At 47.6% G+C, this 22,145-nt stretch overlaps 1 protein-coding gene across 1 annotated transcript in view; it reads left to right on the forward strand.

The window, feature by feature from the left end:
* The window catches only part of LOC310784494 (bile salt-activated lipase-like), a gene marked incomplete at both ends in the record, with an annotated part of 61,891 nt that extends 40,984 nt beyond the window's left edge, over window positions 1–20,907 (forward strand). The window contains 2 exons of the mRNA XM_083645480.1: window positions 19,670–19,777; window positions 20,820–20,907. Of these exons, the coding sequence (XP_083501606.1) occupies window positions 19,670–19,777; window positions 20,820–20,907 (196 nt within the window). The remainder of the gene's footprint in view (window positions 1–19,669; window positions 19,778–20,819) is intronic.
* Between the last annotated feature and the right edge of the window lie 1,238 nt (window positions 20,908–22,145).

The following is a 22,145-nucleotide window of genomic DNA, read 5'->3' on the forward strand; positions in this document are numbered from 1 at the left end:
ATATATATATACATGAAGTGCTTTTTTTACATTCAACAATACAGTTTACTCAGTGTGAGTGAGTGTGCAGACAGACACACAGACAGACAGACAGACAGACAGACAGACAGACAGACAGACAGACACACAGACACACACACACACACACACACACACAGAGAGAGAGAGTTCTGTCCACAGCTGCTGCTGGATCGCACCTCCTTCCCCCCGCAAATTAGCATAGGAGGGGAACACCAAACTGGTCTGAGATCAGCGTCTAGCCTCCTCTGCCTCTGCATCGTTTTCCTCCTCTCGTTCGGGCTGGGACGAATGCTGCGACACAGGAACGGGTCCGGCTTGGCTTTGGGACCAGGCGCTGGAACCTGATCGATCATGTTCGTCACGGGTTTGACTACCGCGAACAACTCAATCCAGGTTCGCCCTGCAGCAAGGCGACCAGTGCAGCGCGCCGAGGGGCGTTTCAATGGCGTTTCTCCTCTCTGCACAAGGAAGCGCGTTTCTCTGTTTTCTGTTTTTCCTCCTGCTCATTTCAAAACAACAGCTGCGGTATGTGTTTGATAACGTGTTGTCGGCTTGGCTTTGAGGGGAGGGACCTGATACCATGTCACAGGCTGGGGAAGTCTTTGAACTACGCGCTGCACTAATAAAAACAAAAACACGTCAAACACGTCATTGGCGGGGAGGGCTATTCCTGATAACACGTCAAAGACGTCTTTGGCGGTGAATGAGTTAAGACCAGTCTTTAGAGTGGATTTATGCCTGTTGCACCAACAGGGCTTACGTCTGGTCTTAACTACGCCGGTCGTAGCAATGCGAATTGATGAATGTGAATTGCCAGGGAATGCCCCCTGATTGGATGATGTTGCAAAAATGTGCCTCGCGACCTGCTTGGAGCGTCACTGTGCCACTAAGCTCTCTCAGCCACTACTGTATGTGCATCACTACACCCTCTCTCCTCCCACCCTCCCTCGCTCTGGGGGAAAAATGGCAGCGATTGAGTGCCAGACAGTCTGAATGAAATTGAATGTAACATTCCCAATTATATGTATTAAATTCTAAAAAACTAACGTCAACATTTGGGAAGGCTAAGCCACACAACTAGTTCGTTATAATCTAACTTCATGCTTCAAAGGCGACTTTACGATGATGACGATGAGGACGGGTCTCCGCTGATGATAGACACGGAGATCTCTGTTACAGGCAGGCACCCTTACCCTTAGGCTGGTTTCACACCGGCGACCCAAGCCTTGCCTATGCCTTGCCTTTACCCACGCTTTTTAATAGGCGTCCGTTTTAGTCAATGAGGCTCTGTACACCGGACGCCTGAGCGTGAACCCTGCGTGTACCCACGCCTTGCCTGTGCCTTGCCGATTTTATCGAATAGGCGAGAGTTCTATTTTCACGCCGACAAGGCGCGTGCAGGCAGGCTTTTCTGTCAAGCCATGAAAGAAAAACGCGACAATATCCGTGGGAACTGGCAAAGTCAACTGAATTTCAAAATAAAATGGAGTTTCTACAACAGTATTGAGCAGAGAGAGAGAGCGAGAGAGAGATTGACGGGTGGCTATCACGTGGGGCTTTCTCCCTGTCGGCAAACAAATCTTCATGAGAGAGAATAGCGACCGAAGAAGCAAGATGGACAATGTTGTTGTGCCAGCACATATTCTTGCAAGATCACCTCTCTAAAATGTCCGACTATAGTGTATAGTCAGACCTGGTTATACATATCCAGCATCAATAGAACATTAAATATATCAGATTTATTTTACCTAGAGGCTACCCATGACAATTCTGGACAACACGTGAAAAAATACAGTCGGGAGAGAGGAGAGGCGCTTGTGACTCGGCTCCAGGTTCGGCGTGCAAAAGGCGTGCGGTGTGATCGCAAAAGCGTGTAACAGGTTCACGCCCAGCTCGGCGTAGGCGTGGGTTGAGGCAAGGCAAGGCTTGGGTCGTCGGTGTGAAACCAGCCTTAGACTCTTACGCCTCCTCCTGACCAGGCGTAAGAGTTATGCCTGGGCGTAGTGAAAAGAAGGCTTAAGCCCTCTTGGTGCAACCGGCGTAGCTGTTAGGTCGTAAAGTTACGACTGGCGTAGCTTAAGACCAGTGTAAGACCACTTGGTGCAACCGGCCCCAGATGTTTACTTGGATGAACATCTGACCAAAAGAAATGCTGCCATCGCCAGAGAGGCTCACTTTCTGCGAAAGCAGAGAGTAGAGAGTAGAGTAGAGTAGAGAGTAGAGTAGAGAATCTTTATTTATCCCCCTTGGGGCAATTCATGTGCAGCATAAAAAAAGTAATTTAAAAACATACAGACATGAAACAGTAAAAAATAGGGATGTCTTAAAACATAGTACATTTAAAAGGACACGAAACCATGTAAATTAAAACAAAAAGGGGGCATGAAGTAGGCTACTATTCAATTCAACAGTTCAGACAGCGAATAGCCTCAGGAACAAAAGAATGGCTGTATCTGTTCCTGCAACAGCGGGGCATCCTATACCTGCGCCCAGAAGGAAGGAGGGAAAACTCAGGGTAAAGAGGGTGCTGTGGGTCACGCAGGACACCCTGAGCCTTCTTAAGAACCCTCTTCTTATATAGAAGACAGAGGTCATTCAAGTTACAGCCTGTGATTTTGGAGCTCATCCTGACAATTTTCTTTAGCATGTTCTTGTTTGTCAAGTTTATGTTCCCAAACCAAGAAATAAATGCAAAGGTGAGGACTGACTCAATACAAGAAGAGTAGAACATTTTCAAAAGTGACTTGTCTACGTTAAAACTTCTTAGCTTCCTTAAAAAGAACAAGCGCTGATGGCTTTTCTTTAGAATTGCCTTCACATTAGGCTCAAAACTCAGTTTGTCATCCAGAATTGTCCCCAGATATTTGTACTGGCTGACCACTTCTACCTGTTTCCCATTTATAAGGGTAGGTGATGGGGGGACGGGAGCCTGTCTGCGAAAGTCGATTGACATTTCTTTTGTTTTTGACACATTCAGTTTAAGAAAGGACTGATCACACTGTAAAAAATCATCCACAATTGTGCCATGACCAGTCTCATCATTTTTGAGAAGACTCACTATCACAGAGTCATCTGCAAATTTGAAGATCTGTCTTAACCCATGATGGCTCACACAACCATTGGTGTACAAAATGAACAACAGGGCAGAAAGAATGCACCCTTGTGGTGAACCAGTAGAAGACATAAGAACACTAGAAAGAAAGCCATTTACTCGCACCCTCTGAGAGCGGTCTGTTAAAAAGCTTATCAGCCAGCTTACAATGTTAAAATCCAGATCAAAGTCGCTCATAAGTCTATGTGCGAGGACGTGGGGCTGTATGCAGTTAAAGGCAGAGGAAAAATCAATAAAAAGCAACTTAACATGGTTTTTGCTCTCTTCTAAATGTTTTACAATGGTATTGAGGAGGGAGGTGGTGGCATCCTCCACCCCCCTCTCTGCTCTATAAGCAAACTGTAAGGGGTCAAGTTTGTCCTTGGTCTTTATGAGAATCTCATTTCTAACAATCCTCTCGAAAGCCTTCATGGTCAGAGAGGTGAGGGCCACAGGACGGTAATCATTTAGTAGTTTGGGGGTCCTAACTTTGGCCACTGGCACTATAATAGAGTCTTTCCATATTTTAGGAACCTCTCTCTGAAGAAGTGAACACTGGAAAATAAAGGAAAGAATGCCACACAGTTGGCTGGCACAGTTTTTGAGTATCCTGCTCCCAATGCCATCAGGACCAGGACTTGTTCTCACCTTAGTGCGCATGAGAGATTTCAGGACTTTATTCTCATCAATAACAATAGTACTCTCAGGGGCTCTTGTATCATCCCTGAAAGCTAGATGTTCATTTTTAAAATCATGCTCATCAAAACGTAAATAAAAACTATTCAATTCATCAGCCAGCACTGCATCAGGTTTGTCAGAGAAAACAGATTTCTTCCCTTTTCTCTCCATCCCCACCATTGACTTGATCCCCTCCCATGCAAAACGGGAGTTACCCTTCCCAAGTTCCTTCTCCACCTTGTCTTTGTATTTCAGCTTAGCTTTCCTTATTTCCTTTTTCACATTTTTAGCTGCTTCAGCTTTTTGGTTGGCATCCCCCTTGTAAAAAGAGATCTTTTTCATGTTTAAAACTGATTTGACAGATTTAGTTATCCAAGGCTTATTGTTGGGGAAAACTTTACATAATTTGTGAGGGATAACATTATCTTCACAGAAGGTCATGTAAGCAGTGACAGTCTCAGTCAGTTCATCTAGGTCACTGCAGGCATCCTTAAAGACCTCCCAGTCAGTGCAGTCGAAGCAGCCCTGGAGGGCCATAGTGGAAGCCTCAGTCCAAAGTGGGACCTTCCTTAGCTCTGTTTTCCCCCTCTTCAGAGCTGTACTGTAGGTTGGAGCGAGGAAAACCACATTATGGTCCGAGGTGCCAAGAGGAGCCTTAGAAATAGACTTGTAGGCTTCTTTAATAGAGCCATAACATAAGTCCAACACCTTGTTGTGCCTCGTTGGGCAGGCGACATATTGATGAAAATTACACAGGGACTTTTTTAGTCTACAATGATTAAAATCACCCATGATCAGATTGGGAGCATCTGGGGCAATAGACTGCAGTCGATGTATCAGAAGAAGATACAATCAACATGGACTACAAATGGCAAAGTCTTTATAAAGGTTAACAGAACGCCGGAGGAATCTAAAGTGCTCGTCATCAGAGACATGAAGGAACGGGACAAATATCAATGAGACCAAGTGAGTGGCTATGATGAAAACATATATTATATTATACTATAGCTTTACTATTATATATACATCGTGATGTCATAAACTTATCATGTCCAACTTTATCAATAACCTACATAAAGTCTAGTATTTGCACATATTAACGTGTAGGCTGAGGAACAAAACTCAAGACCTCTCTTTTTTTGCAGTCAAACAAAATAGATATTCTTGCTGTTTCTGAGATCCATTTAGACTGTTCTTTTGAAAATTCTGTAGTTGATTGATGGCTTTTCAATATACAGAAATGACAGAAATAGGTTTGGTGGCGGAGTTGCTATCTTTATATGTGAACATTTACCTGTTAAACAAAGGAATGATTTTATGGTAAATAATATTGAGGCAGTATGGCTTCAAGTGCAGGAAAATAGAGTGTACTTGCTGGGTGATTTCAATATTGATCGGTTGTCTGATGGTTGTTCTCTGAGGAATAGGCTTAAGATCCATGGCTGATAGCTGTGGATTAGCTCAATTAATGTTCCAACAAACAAGAATCTCCGCAAATAATACTGGGGACAAATCCTCAAAATGCATTGATCATATCTACACTAACACTCCAGATATGTGCTCCACACATGTTTCTGTCCCTGTTGGTTTCAGCGACCACAATATCATAGCTGTCTCCTGAGAACCAAACTACCCATGGCCAGTCCCAAAATTGTTATCACAATATCAGACATTTACTCAAGAGGGTTTTCTCAATGCACTTAACTCATTGAGTGCCAATGACGACAATCGTCGTCAATTCGAATACTAACGTAGAGTGCCAATGACGACGATTGTCGTCAATTGCGTTTTTTGACGGTGGGACGTGGATCAAAGCCTCAGGCATCTCCTGTACAAATATTGTAGCTATTGAAGGTGTATAACCTATTTTACAGACTCATTAGGTGGCGACAGTGCTCTCCAGATTAGAGAAAGGTCAGGAAAACAGCAGGAAAAAGCCCCGTGATGAAAGAGAAACCGATGCATGCTGCAGCCAGAGCCATATAGATTGCTCTGGCTGGAGCTGACGTTGGCTGCGAACAGCAGTCAATCCGCGCCCACAACAGAGCCCCTCTGCCTCTGTCTGTCTGTCTGCATAGTTTCTCCACACGATTAGCCGCCAGAAAAGCAGCACCCGACGCCGAAGGGCCAAACCATTCTCAGCAGTCCGGTTTGGCTTTTCCGTGTTGCGCTGGGAGCCGGCGCACAAAAACGGAGCACTCCGAAAATAGACGCTGGGTGCGTGAGGCTGTGTGAGTGTGGGGAGGAGTTTGCAGCTGAGGGGGGGGAGAGGGGGGTGGGGCACGCAGGGCACCACACAACTACACACCACGTCACTACATCAGAAAATATTAGCTTCAGAGTCAATGAATGTGCTTGAAATGCTTCATTTTACAAAAGGCTGAATATCTCAGCTTCTAATTTGAAACGCCGGTTTTTGCTGAAAACAACCTATCTTCTCCGGCTCATAACTAAAGAACGGAAAATGGTATCAATAAACTTTTTTTTGCTGATGATACAATAGAGTCTCCTCGTTCTTTGTGCGTGTTCGGTGTTTACATAGTAATATCACACAATATTCTGTGGGCCTCGAGAAATCACTGAAAACGCTCTGAAACTCTGGCACTGGGAGCGTCCGTTCTCTAAAAGTGGCTGGCATTCAATGAGTTAACAATATTAACTGGGCCAATGTGTGTGCTGTTGATGATGCTGAAATTTCTTTGAATGTATTTATGGATTATTTTATGAAAATTGTTAACAATCACGCCCCGTTAAAGAAATTCACAGTTAAAGGGATACGCCAACTTTTCGGGAGTTTCGCTCATTTGCCATATTCCCCATACATAACCAAGATACACTTTACCTTCACTCTCCGCACAGTTTACAGTGAGCTACAGTCATCAAGTTAGTTAGTATTACCATAGAATGGAGGCTAATGGTACAGCCATTCAAAATCACCAAAAACACACATCTAACAGCGCCAAAATACATGTTGTGCTTCGGGTACTCACCACGCGATGAAATATTAATCCAAAATGCGAAGAAATTATATATTTTTAAGGTAAATAGATAGCCGAAATTACTTTCCAAACATGGCCACCAGGCATGCGTGACATACAGCACATGTGCTGTGTACAGCGGAAGCGCTGTTTACAGGCAAACAAGGAAGTAACTCGGTGTGGGGATTTACTCCGAGAATGACGTTTACTTAACCTGACGCTGCCAGATGGACGGTATAGCTCCACATACATTTCACTAAACCAGTCGATCTGGGAATGCAGTAACCAGACCCGCTGACGGAGGCGGGCACTTTTTCCAAGCTACTTGGCAGGTGATTGGATGACCCATCTGTCTATCACCGCTGGTGGGTGTTAACTTCAACCAATCAGATCGCCGAAGGTGCCTGTGCCTGTCTGATCTCCGTGGTATTCATTGATTGAGTCCTCACAGTCGTAAAGTCACCTTCGAAGCATTTAGTTAGATTATAACGAACTAGTTGTGTGGCTTAGCCTTCCCAAATGTTGAGGGTCGTTTTTTAGAATTGAATACATAGAATTGGGAACGTTACATTCAATTTCATTCAGACTGCCTGTCACTTCCGCGGCGGCAGCCATGTTGACGAGTGAAAAGAACTACAAAGACCATGTACCCACTACTTGCCCAGACGAGCCTCAGCCCGCCTACGGCTGCCGCTGATTCGTCGGGCCGGCATGGTTCGACCAATCATCTTAACTGCCTGTGCATGACAAGATGGATACGTCGAGAGAATCTCTTTTGATCTCGCGAGGTTATCCATCTTGCAAGCAAGGTTAACGTTTACTATGGATTCATATTTAATTAGCGAATGAATGCAAATGCGCATAATTAGAACCTGAGAGATGGGCAACCACCTTACACGAGAGGCTAATCAACCAAATAGCCGATATGATCATATGTGGACAAAAGTGACCAATCTGGGGAACTAAGAGGCAGACAAGTTTGACACAACCAAACACATCAATCGGCAAATTTCACTGAAGGGTAGGAGCGCGCATGGAGGGAGGGAGGGAGGCAGACGACTTGCTTTGGTCTGGTTATGCCAAATTGTGTGTAAACAAGACCGGTCTTCTAGCAGCATACTGGCCGGCGGAGCCAATGGGCTAACCAGTAGGAAGTAAGCTAGTTGACATTTTGGTGCTGCTTGCCTTTAAAGTGGGCACCGTAGTTACCAGTAGACTATTCATACCATAACTGAATTCATATTCTCCAAGGTGTAATGTTCATCATTTGCCAATATTCAAAGCCACCTTAAACTAGTCACTTTTTAAATGGAGTTCAGCATTCATAGCTTCATCCATATACAGAGAGCCGAGTAAGCTTTTTAAATTTGCTAAAACACTTAGAAGTATAACAGAATGGGTTGAACAACCTAGTAACAATCCATCCATGTCGAAAAATCAAGAGTTAGGAGTGGGGTCTATGAGCAGATTGGCCGGGCTAGCAAGCCACCTACCCAGGCTGCATTAGCTTGCTGTTGCCAGCCAGTTTGTGCTCTGGAGCTTTTTTGTTGCTCAATTTTTCACCATAAATGTTCGGAAAGTGGCAATTATTGAAACCTACTACCCTGCTTGTAGCCATCAAAATTAATCAGAAATTAATTTAGTGATGAAATAAAACTTTAAATTGTAAAAAACTTACCGGAGCTTATGACGTCTTCTCTGCTGCGTTCTGTCTCCGCGTATGCCGAAATGAATGCTGGGATACGTGTCACGGGCAACGCCCACCTTGGTTACAGACACTTGAGTAAAAATACTCTTTGATCCCCCAAATGGCACACACACACACACAACAGGCCGGAGTCAGGTATTTATAAAAAGATATACACTTTATTACAAAAATGAACAATTAGAAACAGCATGATAAATAACAATACATTCTTATACAGTTTCCCTCCCAAAAGAACCCACTGATCAGACACTAGAGTGGTAGCCCCCGCCACCAGGGCACTGCAGTTCGGGTGAGAGTTAACCCCTCCTTCTCCCTATGGCCAAGAGTATTAATGGTGAAAAGGCAATCACTGCAAAGGGTCACGGGGTGACAGCACACGGCACACTTATGAAAAACACAGCAAGGTCTACAAAGACCAAAATGTACTCACAGCAAATCTAAGAAAACCACTACAGGGTTTGTAAGGATTTCACACAATACAGCTAAGGAATCACTACGGGAATGTTTCTTCCAAAACACACTGTGAAAACACACTGGGACTCTATTAGCCTCTATGGATTAAAGGGGAAACTGCTAATAAAACTGAGCGAGTGCTACTGGCCGGCTGCAATACACATAGAGCCTCACAGTGCTCAAATGGTAGTTAGACTGTATAAGGTTAAAGATTTGAGGTCCGCTCTCGGTCGGAGGCCTCCGGCCGAGAGAATTAAAAAACGGTTTGTCCACCTCACCCCTTCCCAATGGACACAGTCTGATACAAGCGTTTCAGTCCAGCAAAAGCGTCCTTGGTGACGTGAGGCGGGTCCACTGGTCACGGGGGAAGACACTTGGCCTGCGCAGTCCGTCCGATCCGGCTCAGGCACTGGCGGGACACAGCAAAGCTTGAATCAATAAACAGCGCTTTTCAACAGGGGGGAACACAGGTAGGCTATTATAGGCAGACGGCCATTTAACTTTCCTTTTCACAGGAAATAGTGAGCGTTGTATGTAGGCTATGTTGAGGTGGGTCCGATGATCCACAGGTCCGAGTCTGCGGCCTCTCCTGACTCCCAATCAGGCGGCGATGACGGGTCCGGGGGCGGCGCGGGTCCAGCTGACGAACACAACACACAGGTATCAGTGGCTGATTACAATAAAGTAGCAGACTCACTCACACAGTGATGGCAGGCGTCCTACTTTCCTTTATCAGGAAAATAGCGGGCGTTGTATGTTGTGCTCTCGGTGGTTCGGCTTCTCCCCACTGGCCGGTCAGGTGTCGATCGGGCCCTCGCCTCGTCCATCTGCCAGAGGTCTGCTCTCTCCCGTCCGTCCAGTGCCTTTTTTCCCCGGCCTCTCCAAACACCAGCTTTAAATCCTGCCGTGTCGCCGCCGCCAGCCAATCAGCTGGCCAGCTCAGCACACAGCGGGTGTGCCCACTGTAATCAGCTGATGTGCGGCACCTTGCCCACTGCAATCAGCTGACGCTTTGCACCTGGGAACAATCTTGTGACACTCTTTTCCTCCCCCCCCCCAGTCCATCCAAACCCAACCCATGTAACTCAAGTCACTGCCCACATTACAGGTAAACAATCCCACAGTCAATTCACATCACAAATCAGAATAATAACACATAAGCAGGAGTCCTATTGGCGACATTCCCCCCCCCCTTTAGCGGTGGTCGTCCCGACCATCCCCTTAGTCCCGATACCTTTGGGGTTGCACACCAAGGTTACTCCGATGTGACCGTCGCACAGGCTCCTGTCCCTCGTCTGGCCCACCCCCCACCTGAGGCTCAGGTTCCAACGGAACTAGGACCTGATTTGGTTCAACAACTTGGTTGGGTTCAGGCACCGGGTCAGGAATGGCAGGCTCTACAGCGACCCGGGGGGCCAACGGTACTACAGGGGCAAAAGGCAACAAAAATACAGGTTGGTTAGGCGGAGAATCAATTCCGGGGGTACACACCTCAGGCTCAGTTTGTCCAATCCACAGTCCTGCAGGGCAGGGTCGCAGGTTGTTGCGGTGCATCGTCTGGACTGGTCCTTCCTTTCCCTCAGGCCGGATGCTGTACACAGGGTGGCCCGGCCGTATCTGCGCAAGTACAGTATATGGAGACGGCACCCAATGGGGTGCCAACTTGCCCCGGGCTCTCCGCCTGAAATTCCTGATCAGTACCCTTTCCCCAGGCAACAGGGGAAGTGCACGAGTCTTTTTGTCATACCGAGCTCGGTCCCATTCCTGCCGTTGTTGGGTGTGGGCTCGCACTCTTCTGTAGGCTTCAACCAGCGTCCGGTGATGAGTGCCGACCCACCCCTCCAGCGTCCCCTTCTCCTGTGGGGGAACAACATCTAAGCACAGATCAACAGGCAATCGAGCATGCCGGCCAAAAAGTACAAAGTAGGGCGTCAGACCAGTGCTACAATGTACAGTGTTGTTGTATGCCTGTACCAATGCTGGCAACTTCTCCCTCCACCGTACCTGCACATCCTCAGCGAGCGAGCCCAGCAGAGACAACAAGGTGCGATTGAAGCGTTCGCAGGCACCATTACCTTGTGGATGGTACGGGGTGGTACGGCTCTTTATGCAGCCATAAAGTCCACAGAGTTGGTGCATCAACTCAGATTCAAAAGCCCCCCCACGGTCCGACAAGAACCGCTCCGGACAGCCGAACGGCTGAATGAGAGATGTCCATAACGCCTTAGCAGTCGTCTGGGCGGTCTGGTCCTTGGTAGGCACGGCCACGGCGTACCTAGAAAACAGGTCGGTCATGACAAGGACATATGGGTGAGTGTCTGCTGCCCTTCCCAAGGACAAATAATCCAGGGCCACAACCTCCCAAGGGTAGCTAGACGTGATCGGTTGGAGGGGAGCTCTCACCTCGGGACCAGCTTTCCCTACGATGCACTGAGGGCATTCTGCTGTCCAGGATTTGATATCCTTACCCATCCGTAGCCAGTAAAACCGGCGGCGCAGCATGCTCAGGACCTTCTCGCTGTTAGCATGTCCCGCCGCTTGGTGGTAATCCTCCCACAGCCCCCGAGCACACTGGGCTGGGACAACCACCTGAAACGCCAGCTGGCCAGTGTCCAGTTCCTGGATGCAGCGGCCCAGGATTCCTCCACGTAGCTCCAACCGATCCCACTCTGGTAACCACTGCCGCACCTGGGGAGACACAGACTGTCGCAGCTGAGCAATGGTTAACCCCTCACTTTTCAGTTTGCTCACCTGGCTCAGGTCTGGGTCCTTCTGCTGGTGCTCTAGCCATGACTTCGAGTTGAGCTCTGGACCAGGCTGCAACCCCACCCCTCCTAGACCTTCCTGTTCTGGGGGCACCGCCTGAACCGCTGCAACCTTCACCTCCCCCGGGAGCCGGGACAGGACATCCGCGTTCCGATTTGCTGTACCTGGTCGATATTTTACTGTGAAAGTGAAGTCAGCTAGCTGAGCCACCCACCGTTGTTCAACCGCTCCCAGCTTGGCTGTCCCCAGGTGTACCAACGGGTTATTGTCTGTAAAGATTGTAAAATCAGCGCCCCACAGGTAGTGTTTAAATTTCTCTGTCACCGCCCAGAATAAAGCCAGCAGCTCTAACTTGAATGAGCTATAGTTCCGATCGTTCTTTTCATTGGGGTTTAGGCTCCGACTGGCATACGCAATCACCCGCTCCTTCCCCCCTTGTACCTGTGACAGCACGGCGCCCAACCCCTCCAAGCTGGCATCTGTGTACAACAGGAACGGCAGGCCAAAGTCAGCGTAGGCCAGCACTGGAGCCTGTATCAAAGCACGTTTAAGCTCCTCAAATGCATGCTGGCACTTGGGGGACCACTGAATTTTGGCTGCTTTATTCCCCGCAGTACCCTGCTGGAGGGCGTTGAGGGGCGCTGCCACACAAGAAAAGGCAGGGATGAAGCGGCGGTAATATCCCGCAAATCCCATAAAGGACCTGAGTTGCGTGACTGTCTGGGGGACTGGCCAATCATGTACCACTGCGGTCTTGTCCGGGTCCGTGGCCACCCCCTTCTTGCTGACCACATGTCCAAGGTACTTGACTTCCTTCTGGAACAAGTGACACTTGAGGGGCTGCAACTTCAGTCCATGTCTGTACAGCCTCTCAAACACTTGCTCTAGATGGTGAAGATGGCTGTTGAAGCAGGGTGAGTACACGATAACATCGTCCAGGTAGATCAACAGAAAGTCATTTACCTGTCCCCCCAAACAGCGCTGCATGAGCCGCTGGAAGGTGGCTGGGGCATTGCACAGGCCGAAGGGCATCCGCTCGAACTGGTACAGGCCCACTGGTGTCGTGAAGGCCGTCTTTTCTTGGTCCCGCGGATCCACCTCGACCTGCCAATACCCGCTAGCCAGATCGAGCGTGGAGTACCAGGCGGACTCCTTAAGGTGTGTGAGGGACTCCTCAATCCTGGGTAGAGGGAAGGCATCTTTATGAGTGACAGCATTAAGTTTTCGATAATCCACACAAAAACGCCAGGATCCATCTTTTTTTCTTACCAGCACTACAGGTGAAGCCCAAGGGCTGGCACTTTCCCTTACCACTCCACTGTCATACCTTTCAACATACCTTTCAACAGGGCTCTCAGCTCACTGTACTGATTTGGTGGGACCGGCCTGTGTCTCTGACGCACTGGCGGCGCGTCACCTGTAGGGATCTGGTGTAGGACAGCGTTCGTGTGACCAAAATCATCGTCATTGGCAGCAAAAACCTGGGTCCATTTCTGCAGCAACTCTGTTAGCTGCTGCTGCTCATCCCGGGTCAATTGGTCCCCCTGTAAGGACAGGGCTGGATGCTCCAGCGGCGGGTCGTTACCTGGGACTGGGGCGCCTTCTACTCTCCTCACCGCTACCTCCACTTCAGACGGGCCAGTGGAGGTCAGCACCAGCTCTTCCTGGGTCCGTACTGCCTGGGGATCCACCTGGGACACCGTAGCGAGGGCACGACGCTGGGGGAGCTCTATGGAGAAAAGATGAGGGTTACACACTCGAACCGGTACCCTCCCTCCTCTTACCCAACTCAGCGTTCTGGCCACACGCCACTCCTGGTCTTCGCTTTGGAGGTTCTCCACCATGACACAGCAGTCTGACTTGGCAACCGCCTGAGGCACCTGGGTCCAGATTATCATTTCAGTCTCTGGGGGGAGCACTACGGGAGCCTGACGGGGCAATTTTGCGACCCCATGCAGCTCAATGTCAGGTTCAGCCAGGACCACCCGCCGACAAACAGCGAAAGCCTTTGCCCAAGCCGCACTAACAGTAGAGGGCAGCGAAGATTTAAAGGCTGCCTCCCCAGGGTGGCCATCCTGGAAAAGGCTCCGCCAACAGTCCCCAATAATGTTCATCCCCAATATGCCACAATCAGAGTTCAGGCACGAGTCTTCAACGACCACCACCCCTTTCCCCATTACCTTCACTCCATTGATCTCAAAGTCCAAGAGCGCATAACCGATATATGGAATCTTGAGTCCATTTGCCGCCTTCAGCGTGAGCCAGGGAATCTCTCCTTGGACCAGTCCTTCTCCAAAATACCGTTGAAACAAGGAATAGCTGAACAGTGTAACTTGTGAACCAGTATCTAAGACACAAGGAATATTTTTACCTTGTGCCATGATGTCCACTTTTGGGCACGTCCCGATCAATGAGGGCTTTATTGGGGGTGTGGTCTGGGTCCCCTCCTCGACTGCTTGCCCTACAGCAACCGAGGAGACTAAAAATCCGGGGGTCCATTGCGTCGCCTGGGGCAGAACCGGCGAGTGTGGCCTGCTTGCCCACACTCCAAGCATATGGGCCGGCCTTGGGGGTCCCACTGAAATCGATCTCTAGGTGACTCAGGGGGTGGTCTACGGGACCTCTGCTGAAATGAGGGACCCGCTTGTCGACTATGGGCCCATACAGGTTGTTCCGCTGGCCCCAGGGAAAGGTTGGCTATTTGAACCCGCATTTCCGCTGCAAGAGAAGTTCCTAAGGTGGAGATCTGGTCCTTGAGGTCCTTTCGGAGCTCCGCCCGCAGGGACTCCAACAATGTCTCTATATCTGGGGAAGATGGGAGCACTGACGAGTGTGGGGGCAGAGCAGACAGGTGAGCCTGTGGGGCTGCTGCTGGGCGTGTAGGCATGGCTGGTGGGAGTGTCTGTGAGGGCCCGGTGTTGTAGGCGCGGCAGGTACGCGACTCTGCCCAATCTTTCATCTGCTCCTTCTCCAGGATTTTCGCCTCGGTGCAGATGGCAGCGAAAGTCATACCTGACGTGCGACGGAGGAGGCGCTTCAGCTCCTGTTTCATAGAACTCTCTTGTAGTCCCCTGATGAACTGTGTCCTCAGTAGTTCCTCGGCCTCTGCGTCTTGTGGTCCTTCTGCTTGCCACCTGTGATAGAGCTCACGGAAACGGAGAATAAAAACACCCATCTCCTCCTCTGCGCCCTGCCTGCACTCATAGAACTGAGCCCTCAGTGTGGCCAAAGATTGGCTGCTGCCATATAATGAAGTCAAAAAATCCAATATTTTCGTGTCAGTGTCTCGCTCATTTAGGGGGACCAGCAGTATTTCACGTTTAGCCTCCCCTCCCAGGGCGCTCAATATAAAGTCTACTTTTTGTGCCGTTTGGAGACCTTGAGCCCGTATGAACATTTCAATTTTAGCCCGCCATTCCCCAACCTTCTCCTGAGCCTTTCCTTCAAATGTAGGGAGCCACGGCCCACCCATGTACCATGGTATCATAACATGATTAACAATATTTGGAGCAGCGTTAGAGGGGCCAGCAACACTCTCTGTACCCTCAACAGACATGTTGAGCGTGTGTGTAGGGGGATCCTGCCGAACTACGCCAAAAAGTGTCACGGGCAACGCCCACCTTGGTTACAGACACTTGAGTAAAAATACTCTTTGATCCCCCAAATGGCACACACACACACACAACAGGCCGGAGTCAGGTATTTATAAAAAGATATACACTTTATTACAAAAATGAACAATTAGAAACAGCATGATAAATAACAATACATTCTTATACAGTTTCCCTCCCAAAAGAACCCACTGATCAGACACTAGAGTGGTAGCCCCCGCCACCAGGGCACTGCAGTTCGGGTGAGAGTTAACCCCTCCTTCTCCCTATGGCCAAGAGTATTAATGGTGAAAAGGCAATCACTGCAAAGGGTCACGGGGTGACAGCACACGGCACACTTATGAAAAACACAGCAAGGTCTACAAAGACCAAAATGTACTCACAGCAAATCTAAGAAAACCACTACAGGGTTTGTAAGGATTTCACACAATACAGCTAAGGAATCACTACGGGAATGTTTCTTCCAAAACACACTGTGAAAACACACTGGGACTCTATTAGCCTCTATGGATTAAAGGGGAAACTGCTAATAAAACTGAGCGAGTGCTACTGGCCGGCTGCAATACACATAGAGCCTCACAGTGCTCAAATGGTAGTTAGACTGTATAAGGTTAAAGATTTGAGGTCCGCTCTCGGTCGGAGGCCTCCGGCCGAGAGAATTAAAAAACGGTTTGTCCACCTCACCCCTTCCCAATGGACACAGTCTGATACAAGCGTTTCAGTCCAGCAAAAGCGTCCTTGGTGACGTGAGGCGGGTCCACTGGTCACGGGGGAAGACACTTGGCCTGCGCAGTCCGTCCGATCCGGCTCAGGCACTGGCGGGACACAGCAAAGCTTGAATCAATAAACAGCGCTTTTCAACAGGGGGGAACACAGGTAGGCTATTATAGGCAGACGGCCATTTAACTTTCCTTTTCACAGGAAATAGTGAGCGTTGTATGTAGGCTATGTTGAGGTGGGTCCGATGATCCACAGGTCCGAGTCTGCGGCCTCTCCTGACTCCCAATCAGGCGGCGATGACGGGTCCGGGGGCGGCGCGGGTCCAGCTGACGAACACAACACACAGGTATCAGTGGCTGATTACAATAAAGTAGCAGACTCACTCACACAGTGATGGCAGGCGTCCTACTTTCCTTTATCAGGAAAATAGCGGGCGTTGTATGTTGTGCTCTCGGTGGTTCGGCTTCTCCCCACTGGCCGGTCAGGTGTCGATCGGGCCCTCGCCTCGTCCATCTGCCAGAGGTCTGCTCTCTCCCGTCCGTCCAGTGCCTTTTTTCCCCGGCCTCTCCAAACACCAGCTTTAAATCCTGCCGTGTCGCCGCCGCCAGCCAATCAGCTGGCCAGCTCAGCACACAGCGGGTGTGCCCACTGTAATCAGCTGATGTGCGGCACCTTGCCCACTGCAATCAGCTGACGCTTTGCACCTGGGAACAATCTTGTGACACTCTTTTCCTCCCCCCCCCCAGTCCATCCAAACCCAACCCATGTAACTCAAGTCACTGCCCACATTACAGGTAAACAATCCCACAGTCAATTCACATCACAAATCAGAATAATAACACATAAGCAGGAGTCCTATTGGCGACATACGTGCCTTGCCAAGTTGACACAAGTCACCAACCAGAGCATCCTCAGTAAAGTCGGCATGTCTAGAACAGTTCCGGGAATTTTAAGCGTTCTTAGCTACAGTAAATGTGAACTTTGCATTGGAACAGTACTTGGGCTGCGACTGATGACGTTTCACAGGGACACAAGAACACAAGAACACACAAGAACCCTTATTGAGAAAGGGCCATGGTCTTCCTTTCTGAACTTCCGTATACACTTTATTTGTATTGATTGACTGTTTTTTCTGTATGTATTTTAACCTGTGAACCACTTTGTGAGGACTCTCTGGGAGAAATGCTATACAAGTAAAATGTACTTACTTACTTACAATATACTGATGGAGAGTTCTTGTGCAGAGGTACTCTCCCTCCTTCAGTAGTTTGGTAGGTGATGCTGTCAGTGCCAAGGGACTTGGGGCTCTATCTGTTCCCTGGCCTTAAATTTGTGTTTATAGCTTGGCCTAGCGCTATTTGTGGGCGTGGTCAGGCGCATTCTCAAATTTTTCCTCAGCGCTAAAGCCAGCACTAACCATTTAACCACGCCTTTTTAAGCGTACAATTATTCACAACTGTGGCCATTGGCAGGGGCGGAGCGACCCTATCAGCCCAGAGGGGGCAAAGCTCTTAGGGGGGCCCCATCAAAATTTTTTTTTTTTTTTTTTTTTTTTGAAGGCCAGGCCAGGCCGCAGGGCCGGTTCCAGAACAAGATGACTAGGGGTGCATCCTAGATAGGAAGGGGTGCAGATGCCCGGCCGAAGGCCGGGCCCACTCCTATAGGGGTCAAAAATTTGACATGTTATTTTACTAAAAATAATGCATTTGACCATCATTTCAAGTAGAATGATACCACCCAAGCAAGAATATTTCAAGTGTTTCAAGTGCTTTACTGAAATATTTGGACCATATAATGATAATACAATTATCTCAACCTTAAAAGGTTACATATAGGTGCCAAAAAGCCATAAAATCACATCAAAGAACAAAGAAAAACAACTATAATTCAAGTTTAAACAGTAAGTGTGCAGCTGTAGCATTTATAAAAAAAAGTTTTTTTTTTTTTTTTTTTTTTTTACTTTTCAACTGAGCATGCAGACAAATACGGGTGCAATGCATGCTTTTGCACCCCCGTAGAACCGGGCCTGCCAGGCCGCAAAGAAAAATGTGCCTTTTTTGCATGTTTGAATCGGTTTTAGCCATATTTAGTGGAATATCTCATTTTAAACACACCAATGTTATTGTCTATTGATTGAATTCCTCTCAGACTCACACCACTGACTTTATTAAATAAAGTCATTTTAAGTCACAACTGTAAAATAGCTGATAGCCCCTATATCCAAAAACACAATTTGTCACTCATTGAGCCAAGTAATATTATGTCCAAGAAAGACTACAGTGAAGCCACTTTACAGACAAGCTTGTTCTGAAGAAGAAAAATAAAAACACAGGTTGCCAGCCAGGTGGCCTGGCCTGCAATTTTTTTTTTTTTTTTTTTTTTTTTTTTTGATGGGCCCCCCTGACGAGTGGGCCCGTGGCGGCCGCACCCTCTGCCCCGGCGTACGCTCCGCTACTGGCCATTGGCGATCTACAGTGAAGCAATCACATTCTTCCTTTCCAAGCTCTGATCCACTCGATCCAGTCCGGTTGCGGCTGCATGCTGTCATCTCTTCATGCCAATTTGGATATCTCAGCACATCACAGATCATAGCCTGAATAAAACGATTCAACCTACAGGCAAATACAGATCTGTTCAGCCGGGCTGATGGTCTCCCTGTACAAGAACGTTAACTATCGGTGACATTCCTGATACCATCCACTTCCATGATCTTTATATGTTGTAAACACATAACTTTCACAATAGTGAATAAGCACCCCCACTCGGCTCATTCAGGGCAGGTAGTTTTATAACTTGTAGGCTACCTGCTGCTCCTGCACATCACAGCACATGCTAAATGATGCGACATAAATATACATTACCGGTATGTAAAATCATGGCATAAATGTGTTTTTGTTGAAAAAGTACGTGTCAAGTAAGCTAAGTCTTGTTGGAGCGGACATCACAGTACAACCGTGTTACGGTTGTCACTCGACTATAACATGTTGTATTTGCGACGGATATATATACGACCTGGATTACATGTATGTTTCACATAGGGTTGTGTTTTGATTTTTATGTTTTATTTTGTCCAATATTGAAATGTTCTAGAATTGCATGTTGTGTTAACATAAATATTATTTCTATCTACCACTTAGCCTACTTAGGCTGATTTGGTAGCTTTTTCTTGTCAAAATGTATTAAGCCTCAATGCATTCTGGGAGAGTCTGTGTGTGGCGTTCGGTAGGGGAGCCGGCGCTAAGCGCTAAATTAACGCCAGTTGGGAAGATCGCTTTAGGCTGGTATTTAAGGCCGAAACGCCCATTCTGGCCTATTCTGGCACTGCGCCACGCCTCTTCAGCGTAAAGCGCATTTCGGGGCCTAAAAACATGATGCTATCTTCCCGAGTCACGGGTAGGCAGGCGCAAAGCATGTTTTTTTTTAGTTTAACGCCAGTTTAGCGCCTAAGGCCAGGCGGAGAATAGAGCCCTTGGTGTTTTTAACTCACAGACAGCTGCTAGTACCTCCATGAAGGTTGGCGGCTGGCTGAGGTTGTGGATGGGAGGACGTTCAGGTAGTTCAGCGTGTGTGTGTGTGTGCGTGTGCGTGTGCGTGTGTGTGTGTGTGTGTGTGTGTGTGTGTGTGTGTGTGTGTGTGTGAACAGAGACCCCAGTAAAGGCGACAGTAGAGTCCCGGCACCCTGGCCAGTCTTCAGCAGGACTCACCAGCCGTACCTGCTGCTGAACAACAAGATCAACAAGTCCTCTGTCAGGTCCTCAACTCTACTCTGCTCTGCTTTACTCTGCTCTACTTAGCCTCAACGCCAGACTCATCAGTCATTCTTCCGTCTTCGGCTCGGATGGGAGGTCGCCTCAAATGGCTGCACGCACACGCACACTTTATCAATCACAATAAAACTGTACCCACCTCTGAGACAATGTTGTTATCCAAGAGTTACCCACCATGTGGGTGCCATGGCATTCCCAAATAGTGCGTCTTTTCCAATACCGAGCCCTTACGCCAGTGCGGAGGTTTAAGCTTAAACACAGACTTCATTTCGGGTTCAACTCAACTCAACTCGGTTCGGTGCTCAGTGGTTGCGAGGGTGTATACTGCACTTTACAATTTTGAGCATCAGCTCTGGCATGTGAATAAGGGCTCAGTATTGGAAACTATACACTATTTGGCAATGCCATGGCACCCACATCTTGGATAACAACAGAGGTGGGTACAGTTTGATTGTGATTGATAACGTGTATATCGCGTGCAGCCATTTAGCCGATCTTGCAGTGGATATATCGGAGCCGCCCATCCGAGACGATAGAAGGAAGAATGACTGATGAGTCTTGCATTGAGGCTATGCTCTACTCAGCTCTGATCTCTGCTCTGCTCTGCTCTACTCTATTCTATTCTGTTCTGCTCTACTATTTCATGCTGATGCCTCATCAGGCATTGTACTGTGTGGGTTACATTATTTTCAAGATATTTTGTCCGGGCAGTTCTGCTGATGGATCCTGTATGGATCATGTATTCCTCTTCTTCTTCTTCAACTTGCTCCTCAAAATAATAATAGAAAAGTTCATTTGCAAAAACAGGTAAATGCCATTCTTAGAATCAATAAACAACACCTGTTTGATACTCCATGGAATGCACATAAAAAAACATTATTGGAGTGATTTTTACAATATAAAGACATCAATATATAATATAAAAGGATGAAAATACAAACGTAGATACCTGTTATTTTTTATTAACTGTTATAACAATAACAACAATAATAATAATAATATTAATAATAATAATAATCTCTCCAGGTATGACTTGAGGCAGGAGTACGTGCGGTACTGGAGCGTGATCTACAGCAGCCTGCCTACCGTGACGCAGACTCAGCAGGAATACTAGGAGCAGATCTGAGATCCAGGCTCCTTCACATTGCACAGCCACCTCTCTGTCCTGATGTTTCCTCATATGACTGATGCTTTCTGATCACTGTGACATCACCACTGACCGTATAAAAGATGGCCGACATGTCTCCACTTCCTACTGCTATGCAAAATTGAAGCCAAAATAACTTGTTTCCACGAGCTGCCATCTTGCTTGTGTGATGTCATTTGGAAACGGAGTCCATGCAGTAGATCACACATGGGCAAAATCCGGCCCGCGGGCGCCACCTGTGTGGCCCGCGATGGAATTGCAAAAAAAAAAAAAAAAAAAAATTACACACACAGTGCACCTGAACGCAACATGCAAGATACCCGCTGAATAAGTGTCCACATGTTCATGTCATATTCTGGCCAATACTCTACTTCTGTTATAGCATTTCAGTCTGGAATATGGAATATCTTTCAATAATCTTTATGACTAAAAGGCTACATTGAAGTAGAAATTTAAATAACTCAAATAACTCATTGGTTTTGGATTTATTTAGCTTCAAGACTGCATTTTTGTTCGTGTGACCCTCAACACAGGCTTTGATCATCCCGGGACACTTACTGATACTTATGCTTAAATTAACCCACTCATATTCTGATTTATTTCAAGAAAAACATTTCAGCTAGTGGAAATTCTAATTGGCTGGTAACTTTAAAATCTAGCAGCCATATTGGCAGGTGGTCAAAAAAGTTAATTTCAAGCCCTGCAGAGAGCAGGTGGTCACATAGGAGTGAGTGAGAAAAGCATCAAATATTGGTGGTTAAGACTGAATAATGACATAAACTGTTCATTTAAAATTAGTTATTCCTCTAAACCTGGCTTCAAATGCACCACATTTTTCGCGCTGGCGCCGTTCGGCCCTCAGCAAAACCTGGTAGCGAGGACATTTTTTGTGGCCCTCTCTATCATCAAAGTTACCCATCCATGGGTTACAGCATGACAATATTTGTTCGGCCCCCGGCAACAATCTGAGTTTCTCATGTGGCCCCCCATGAAAAAGAGTTGCCCACCCCTGCAGTAGATGGTGGCCCATGGGACACGCCCCCTTAGCTGTCCCGCGTCTGACGGAGGTTTGAGAGCAGCTGTCACAGCTGTCAATCATGACGTCTTGCCAATTTTTTATAGAGTGCCAAAGACACGCTAAAGACACTCCGGGTTCAGCATTCGACCTAAGGGATTTCATCCACCACACCTTTTCCATAGACGTT

The sequence above is a fragment of the Poromitra crassiceps genome (assembly GCF_964638095.1).
Source record: "Poromitra crassiceps genome assembly, chromosome: 10".
NCBI lineage: Eukaryota > Metazoa > Chordata > Actinopteri > Beryciformes > Melamphaidae > Poromitra > Poromitra crassiceps.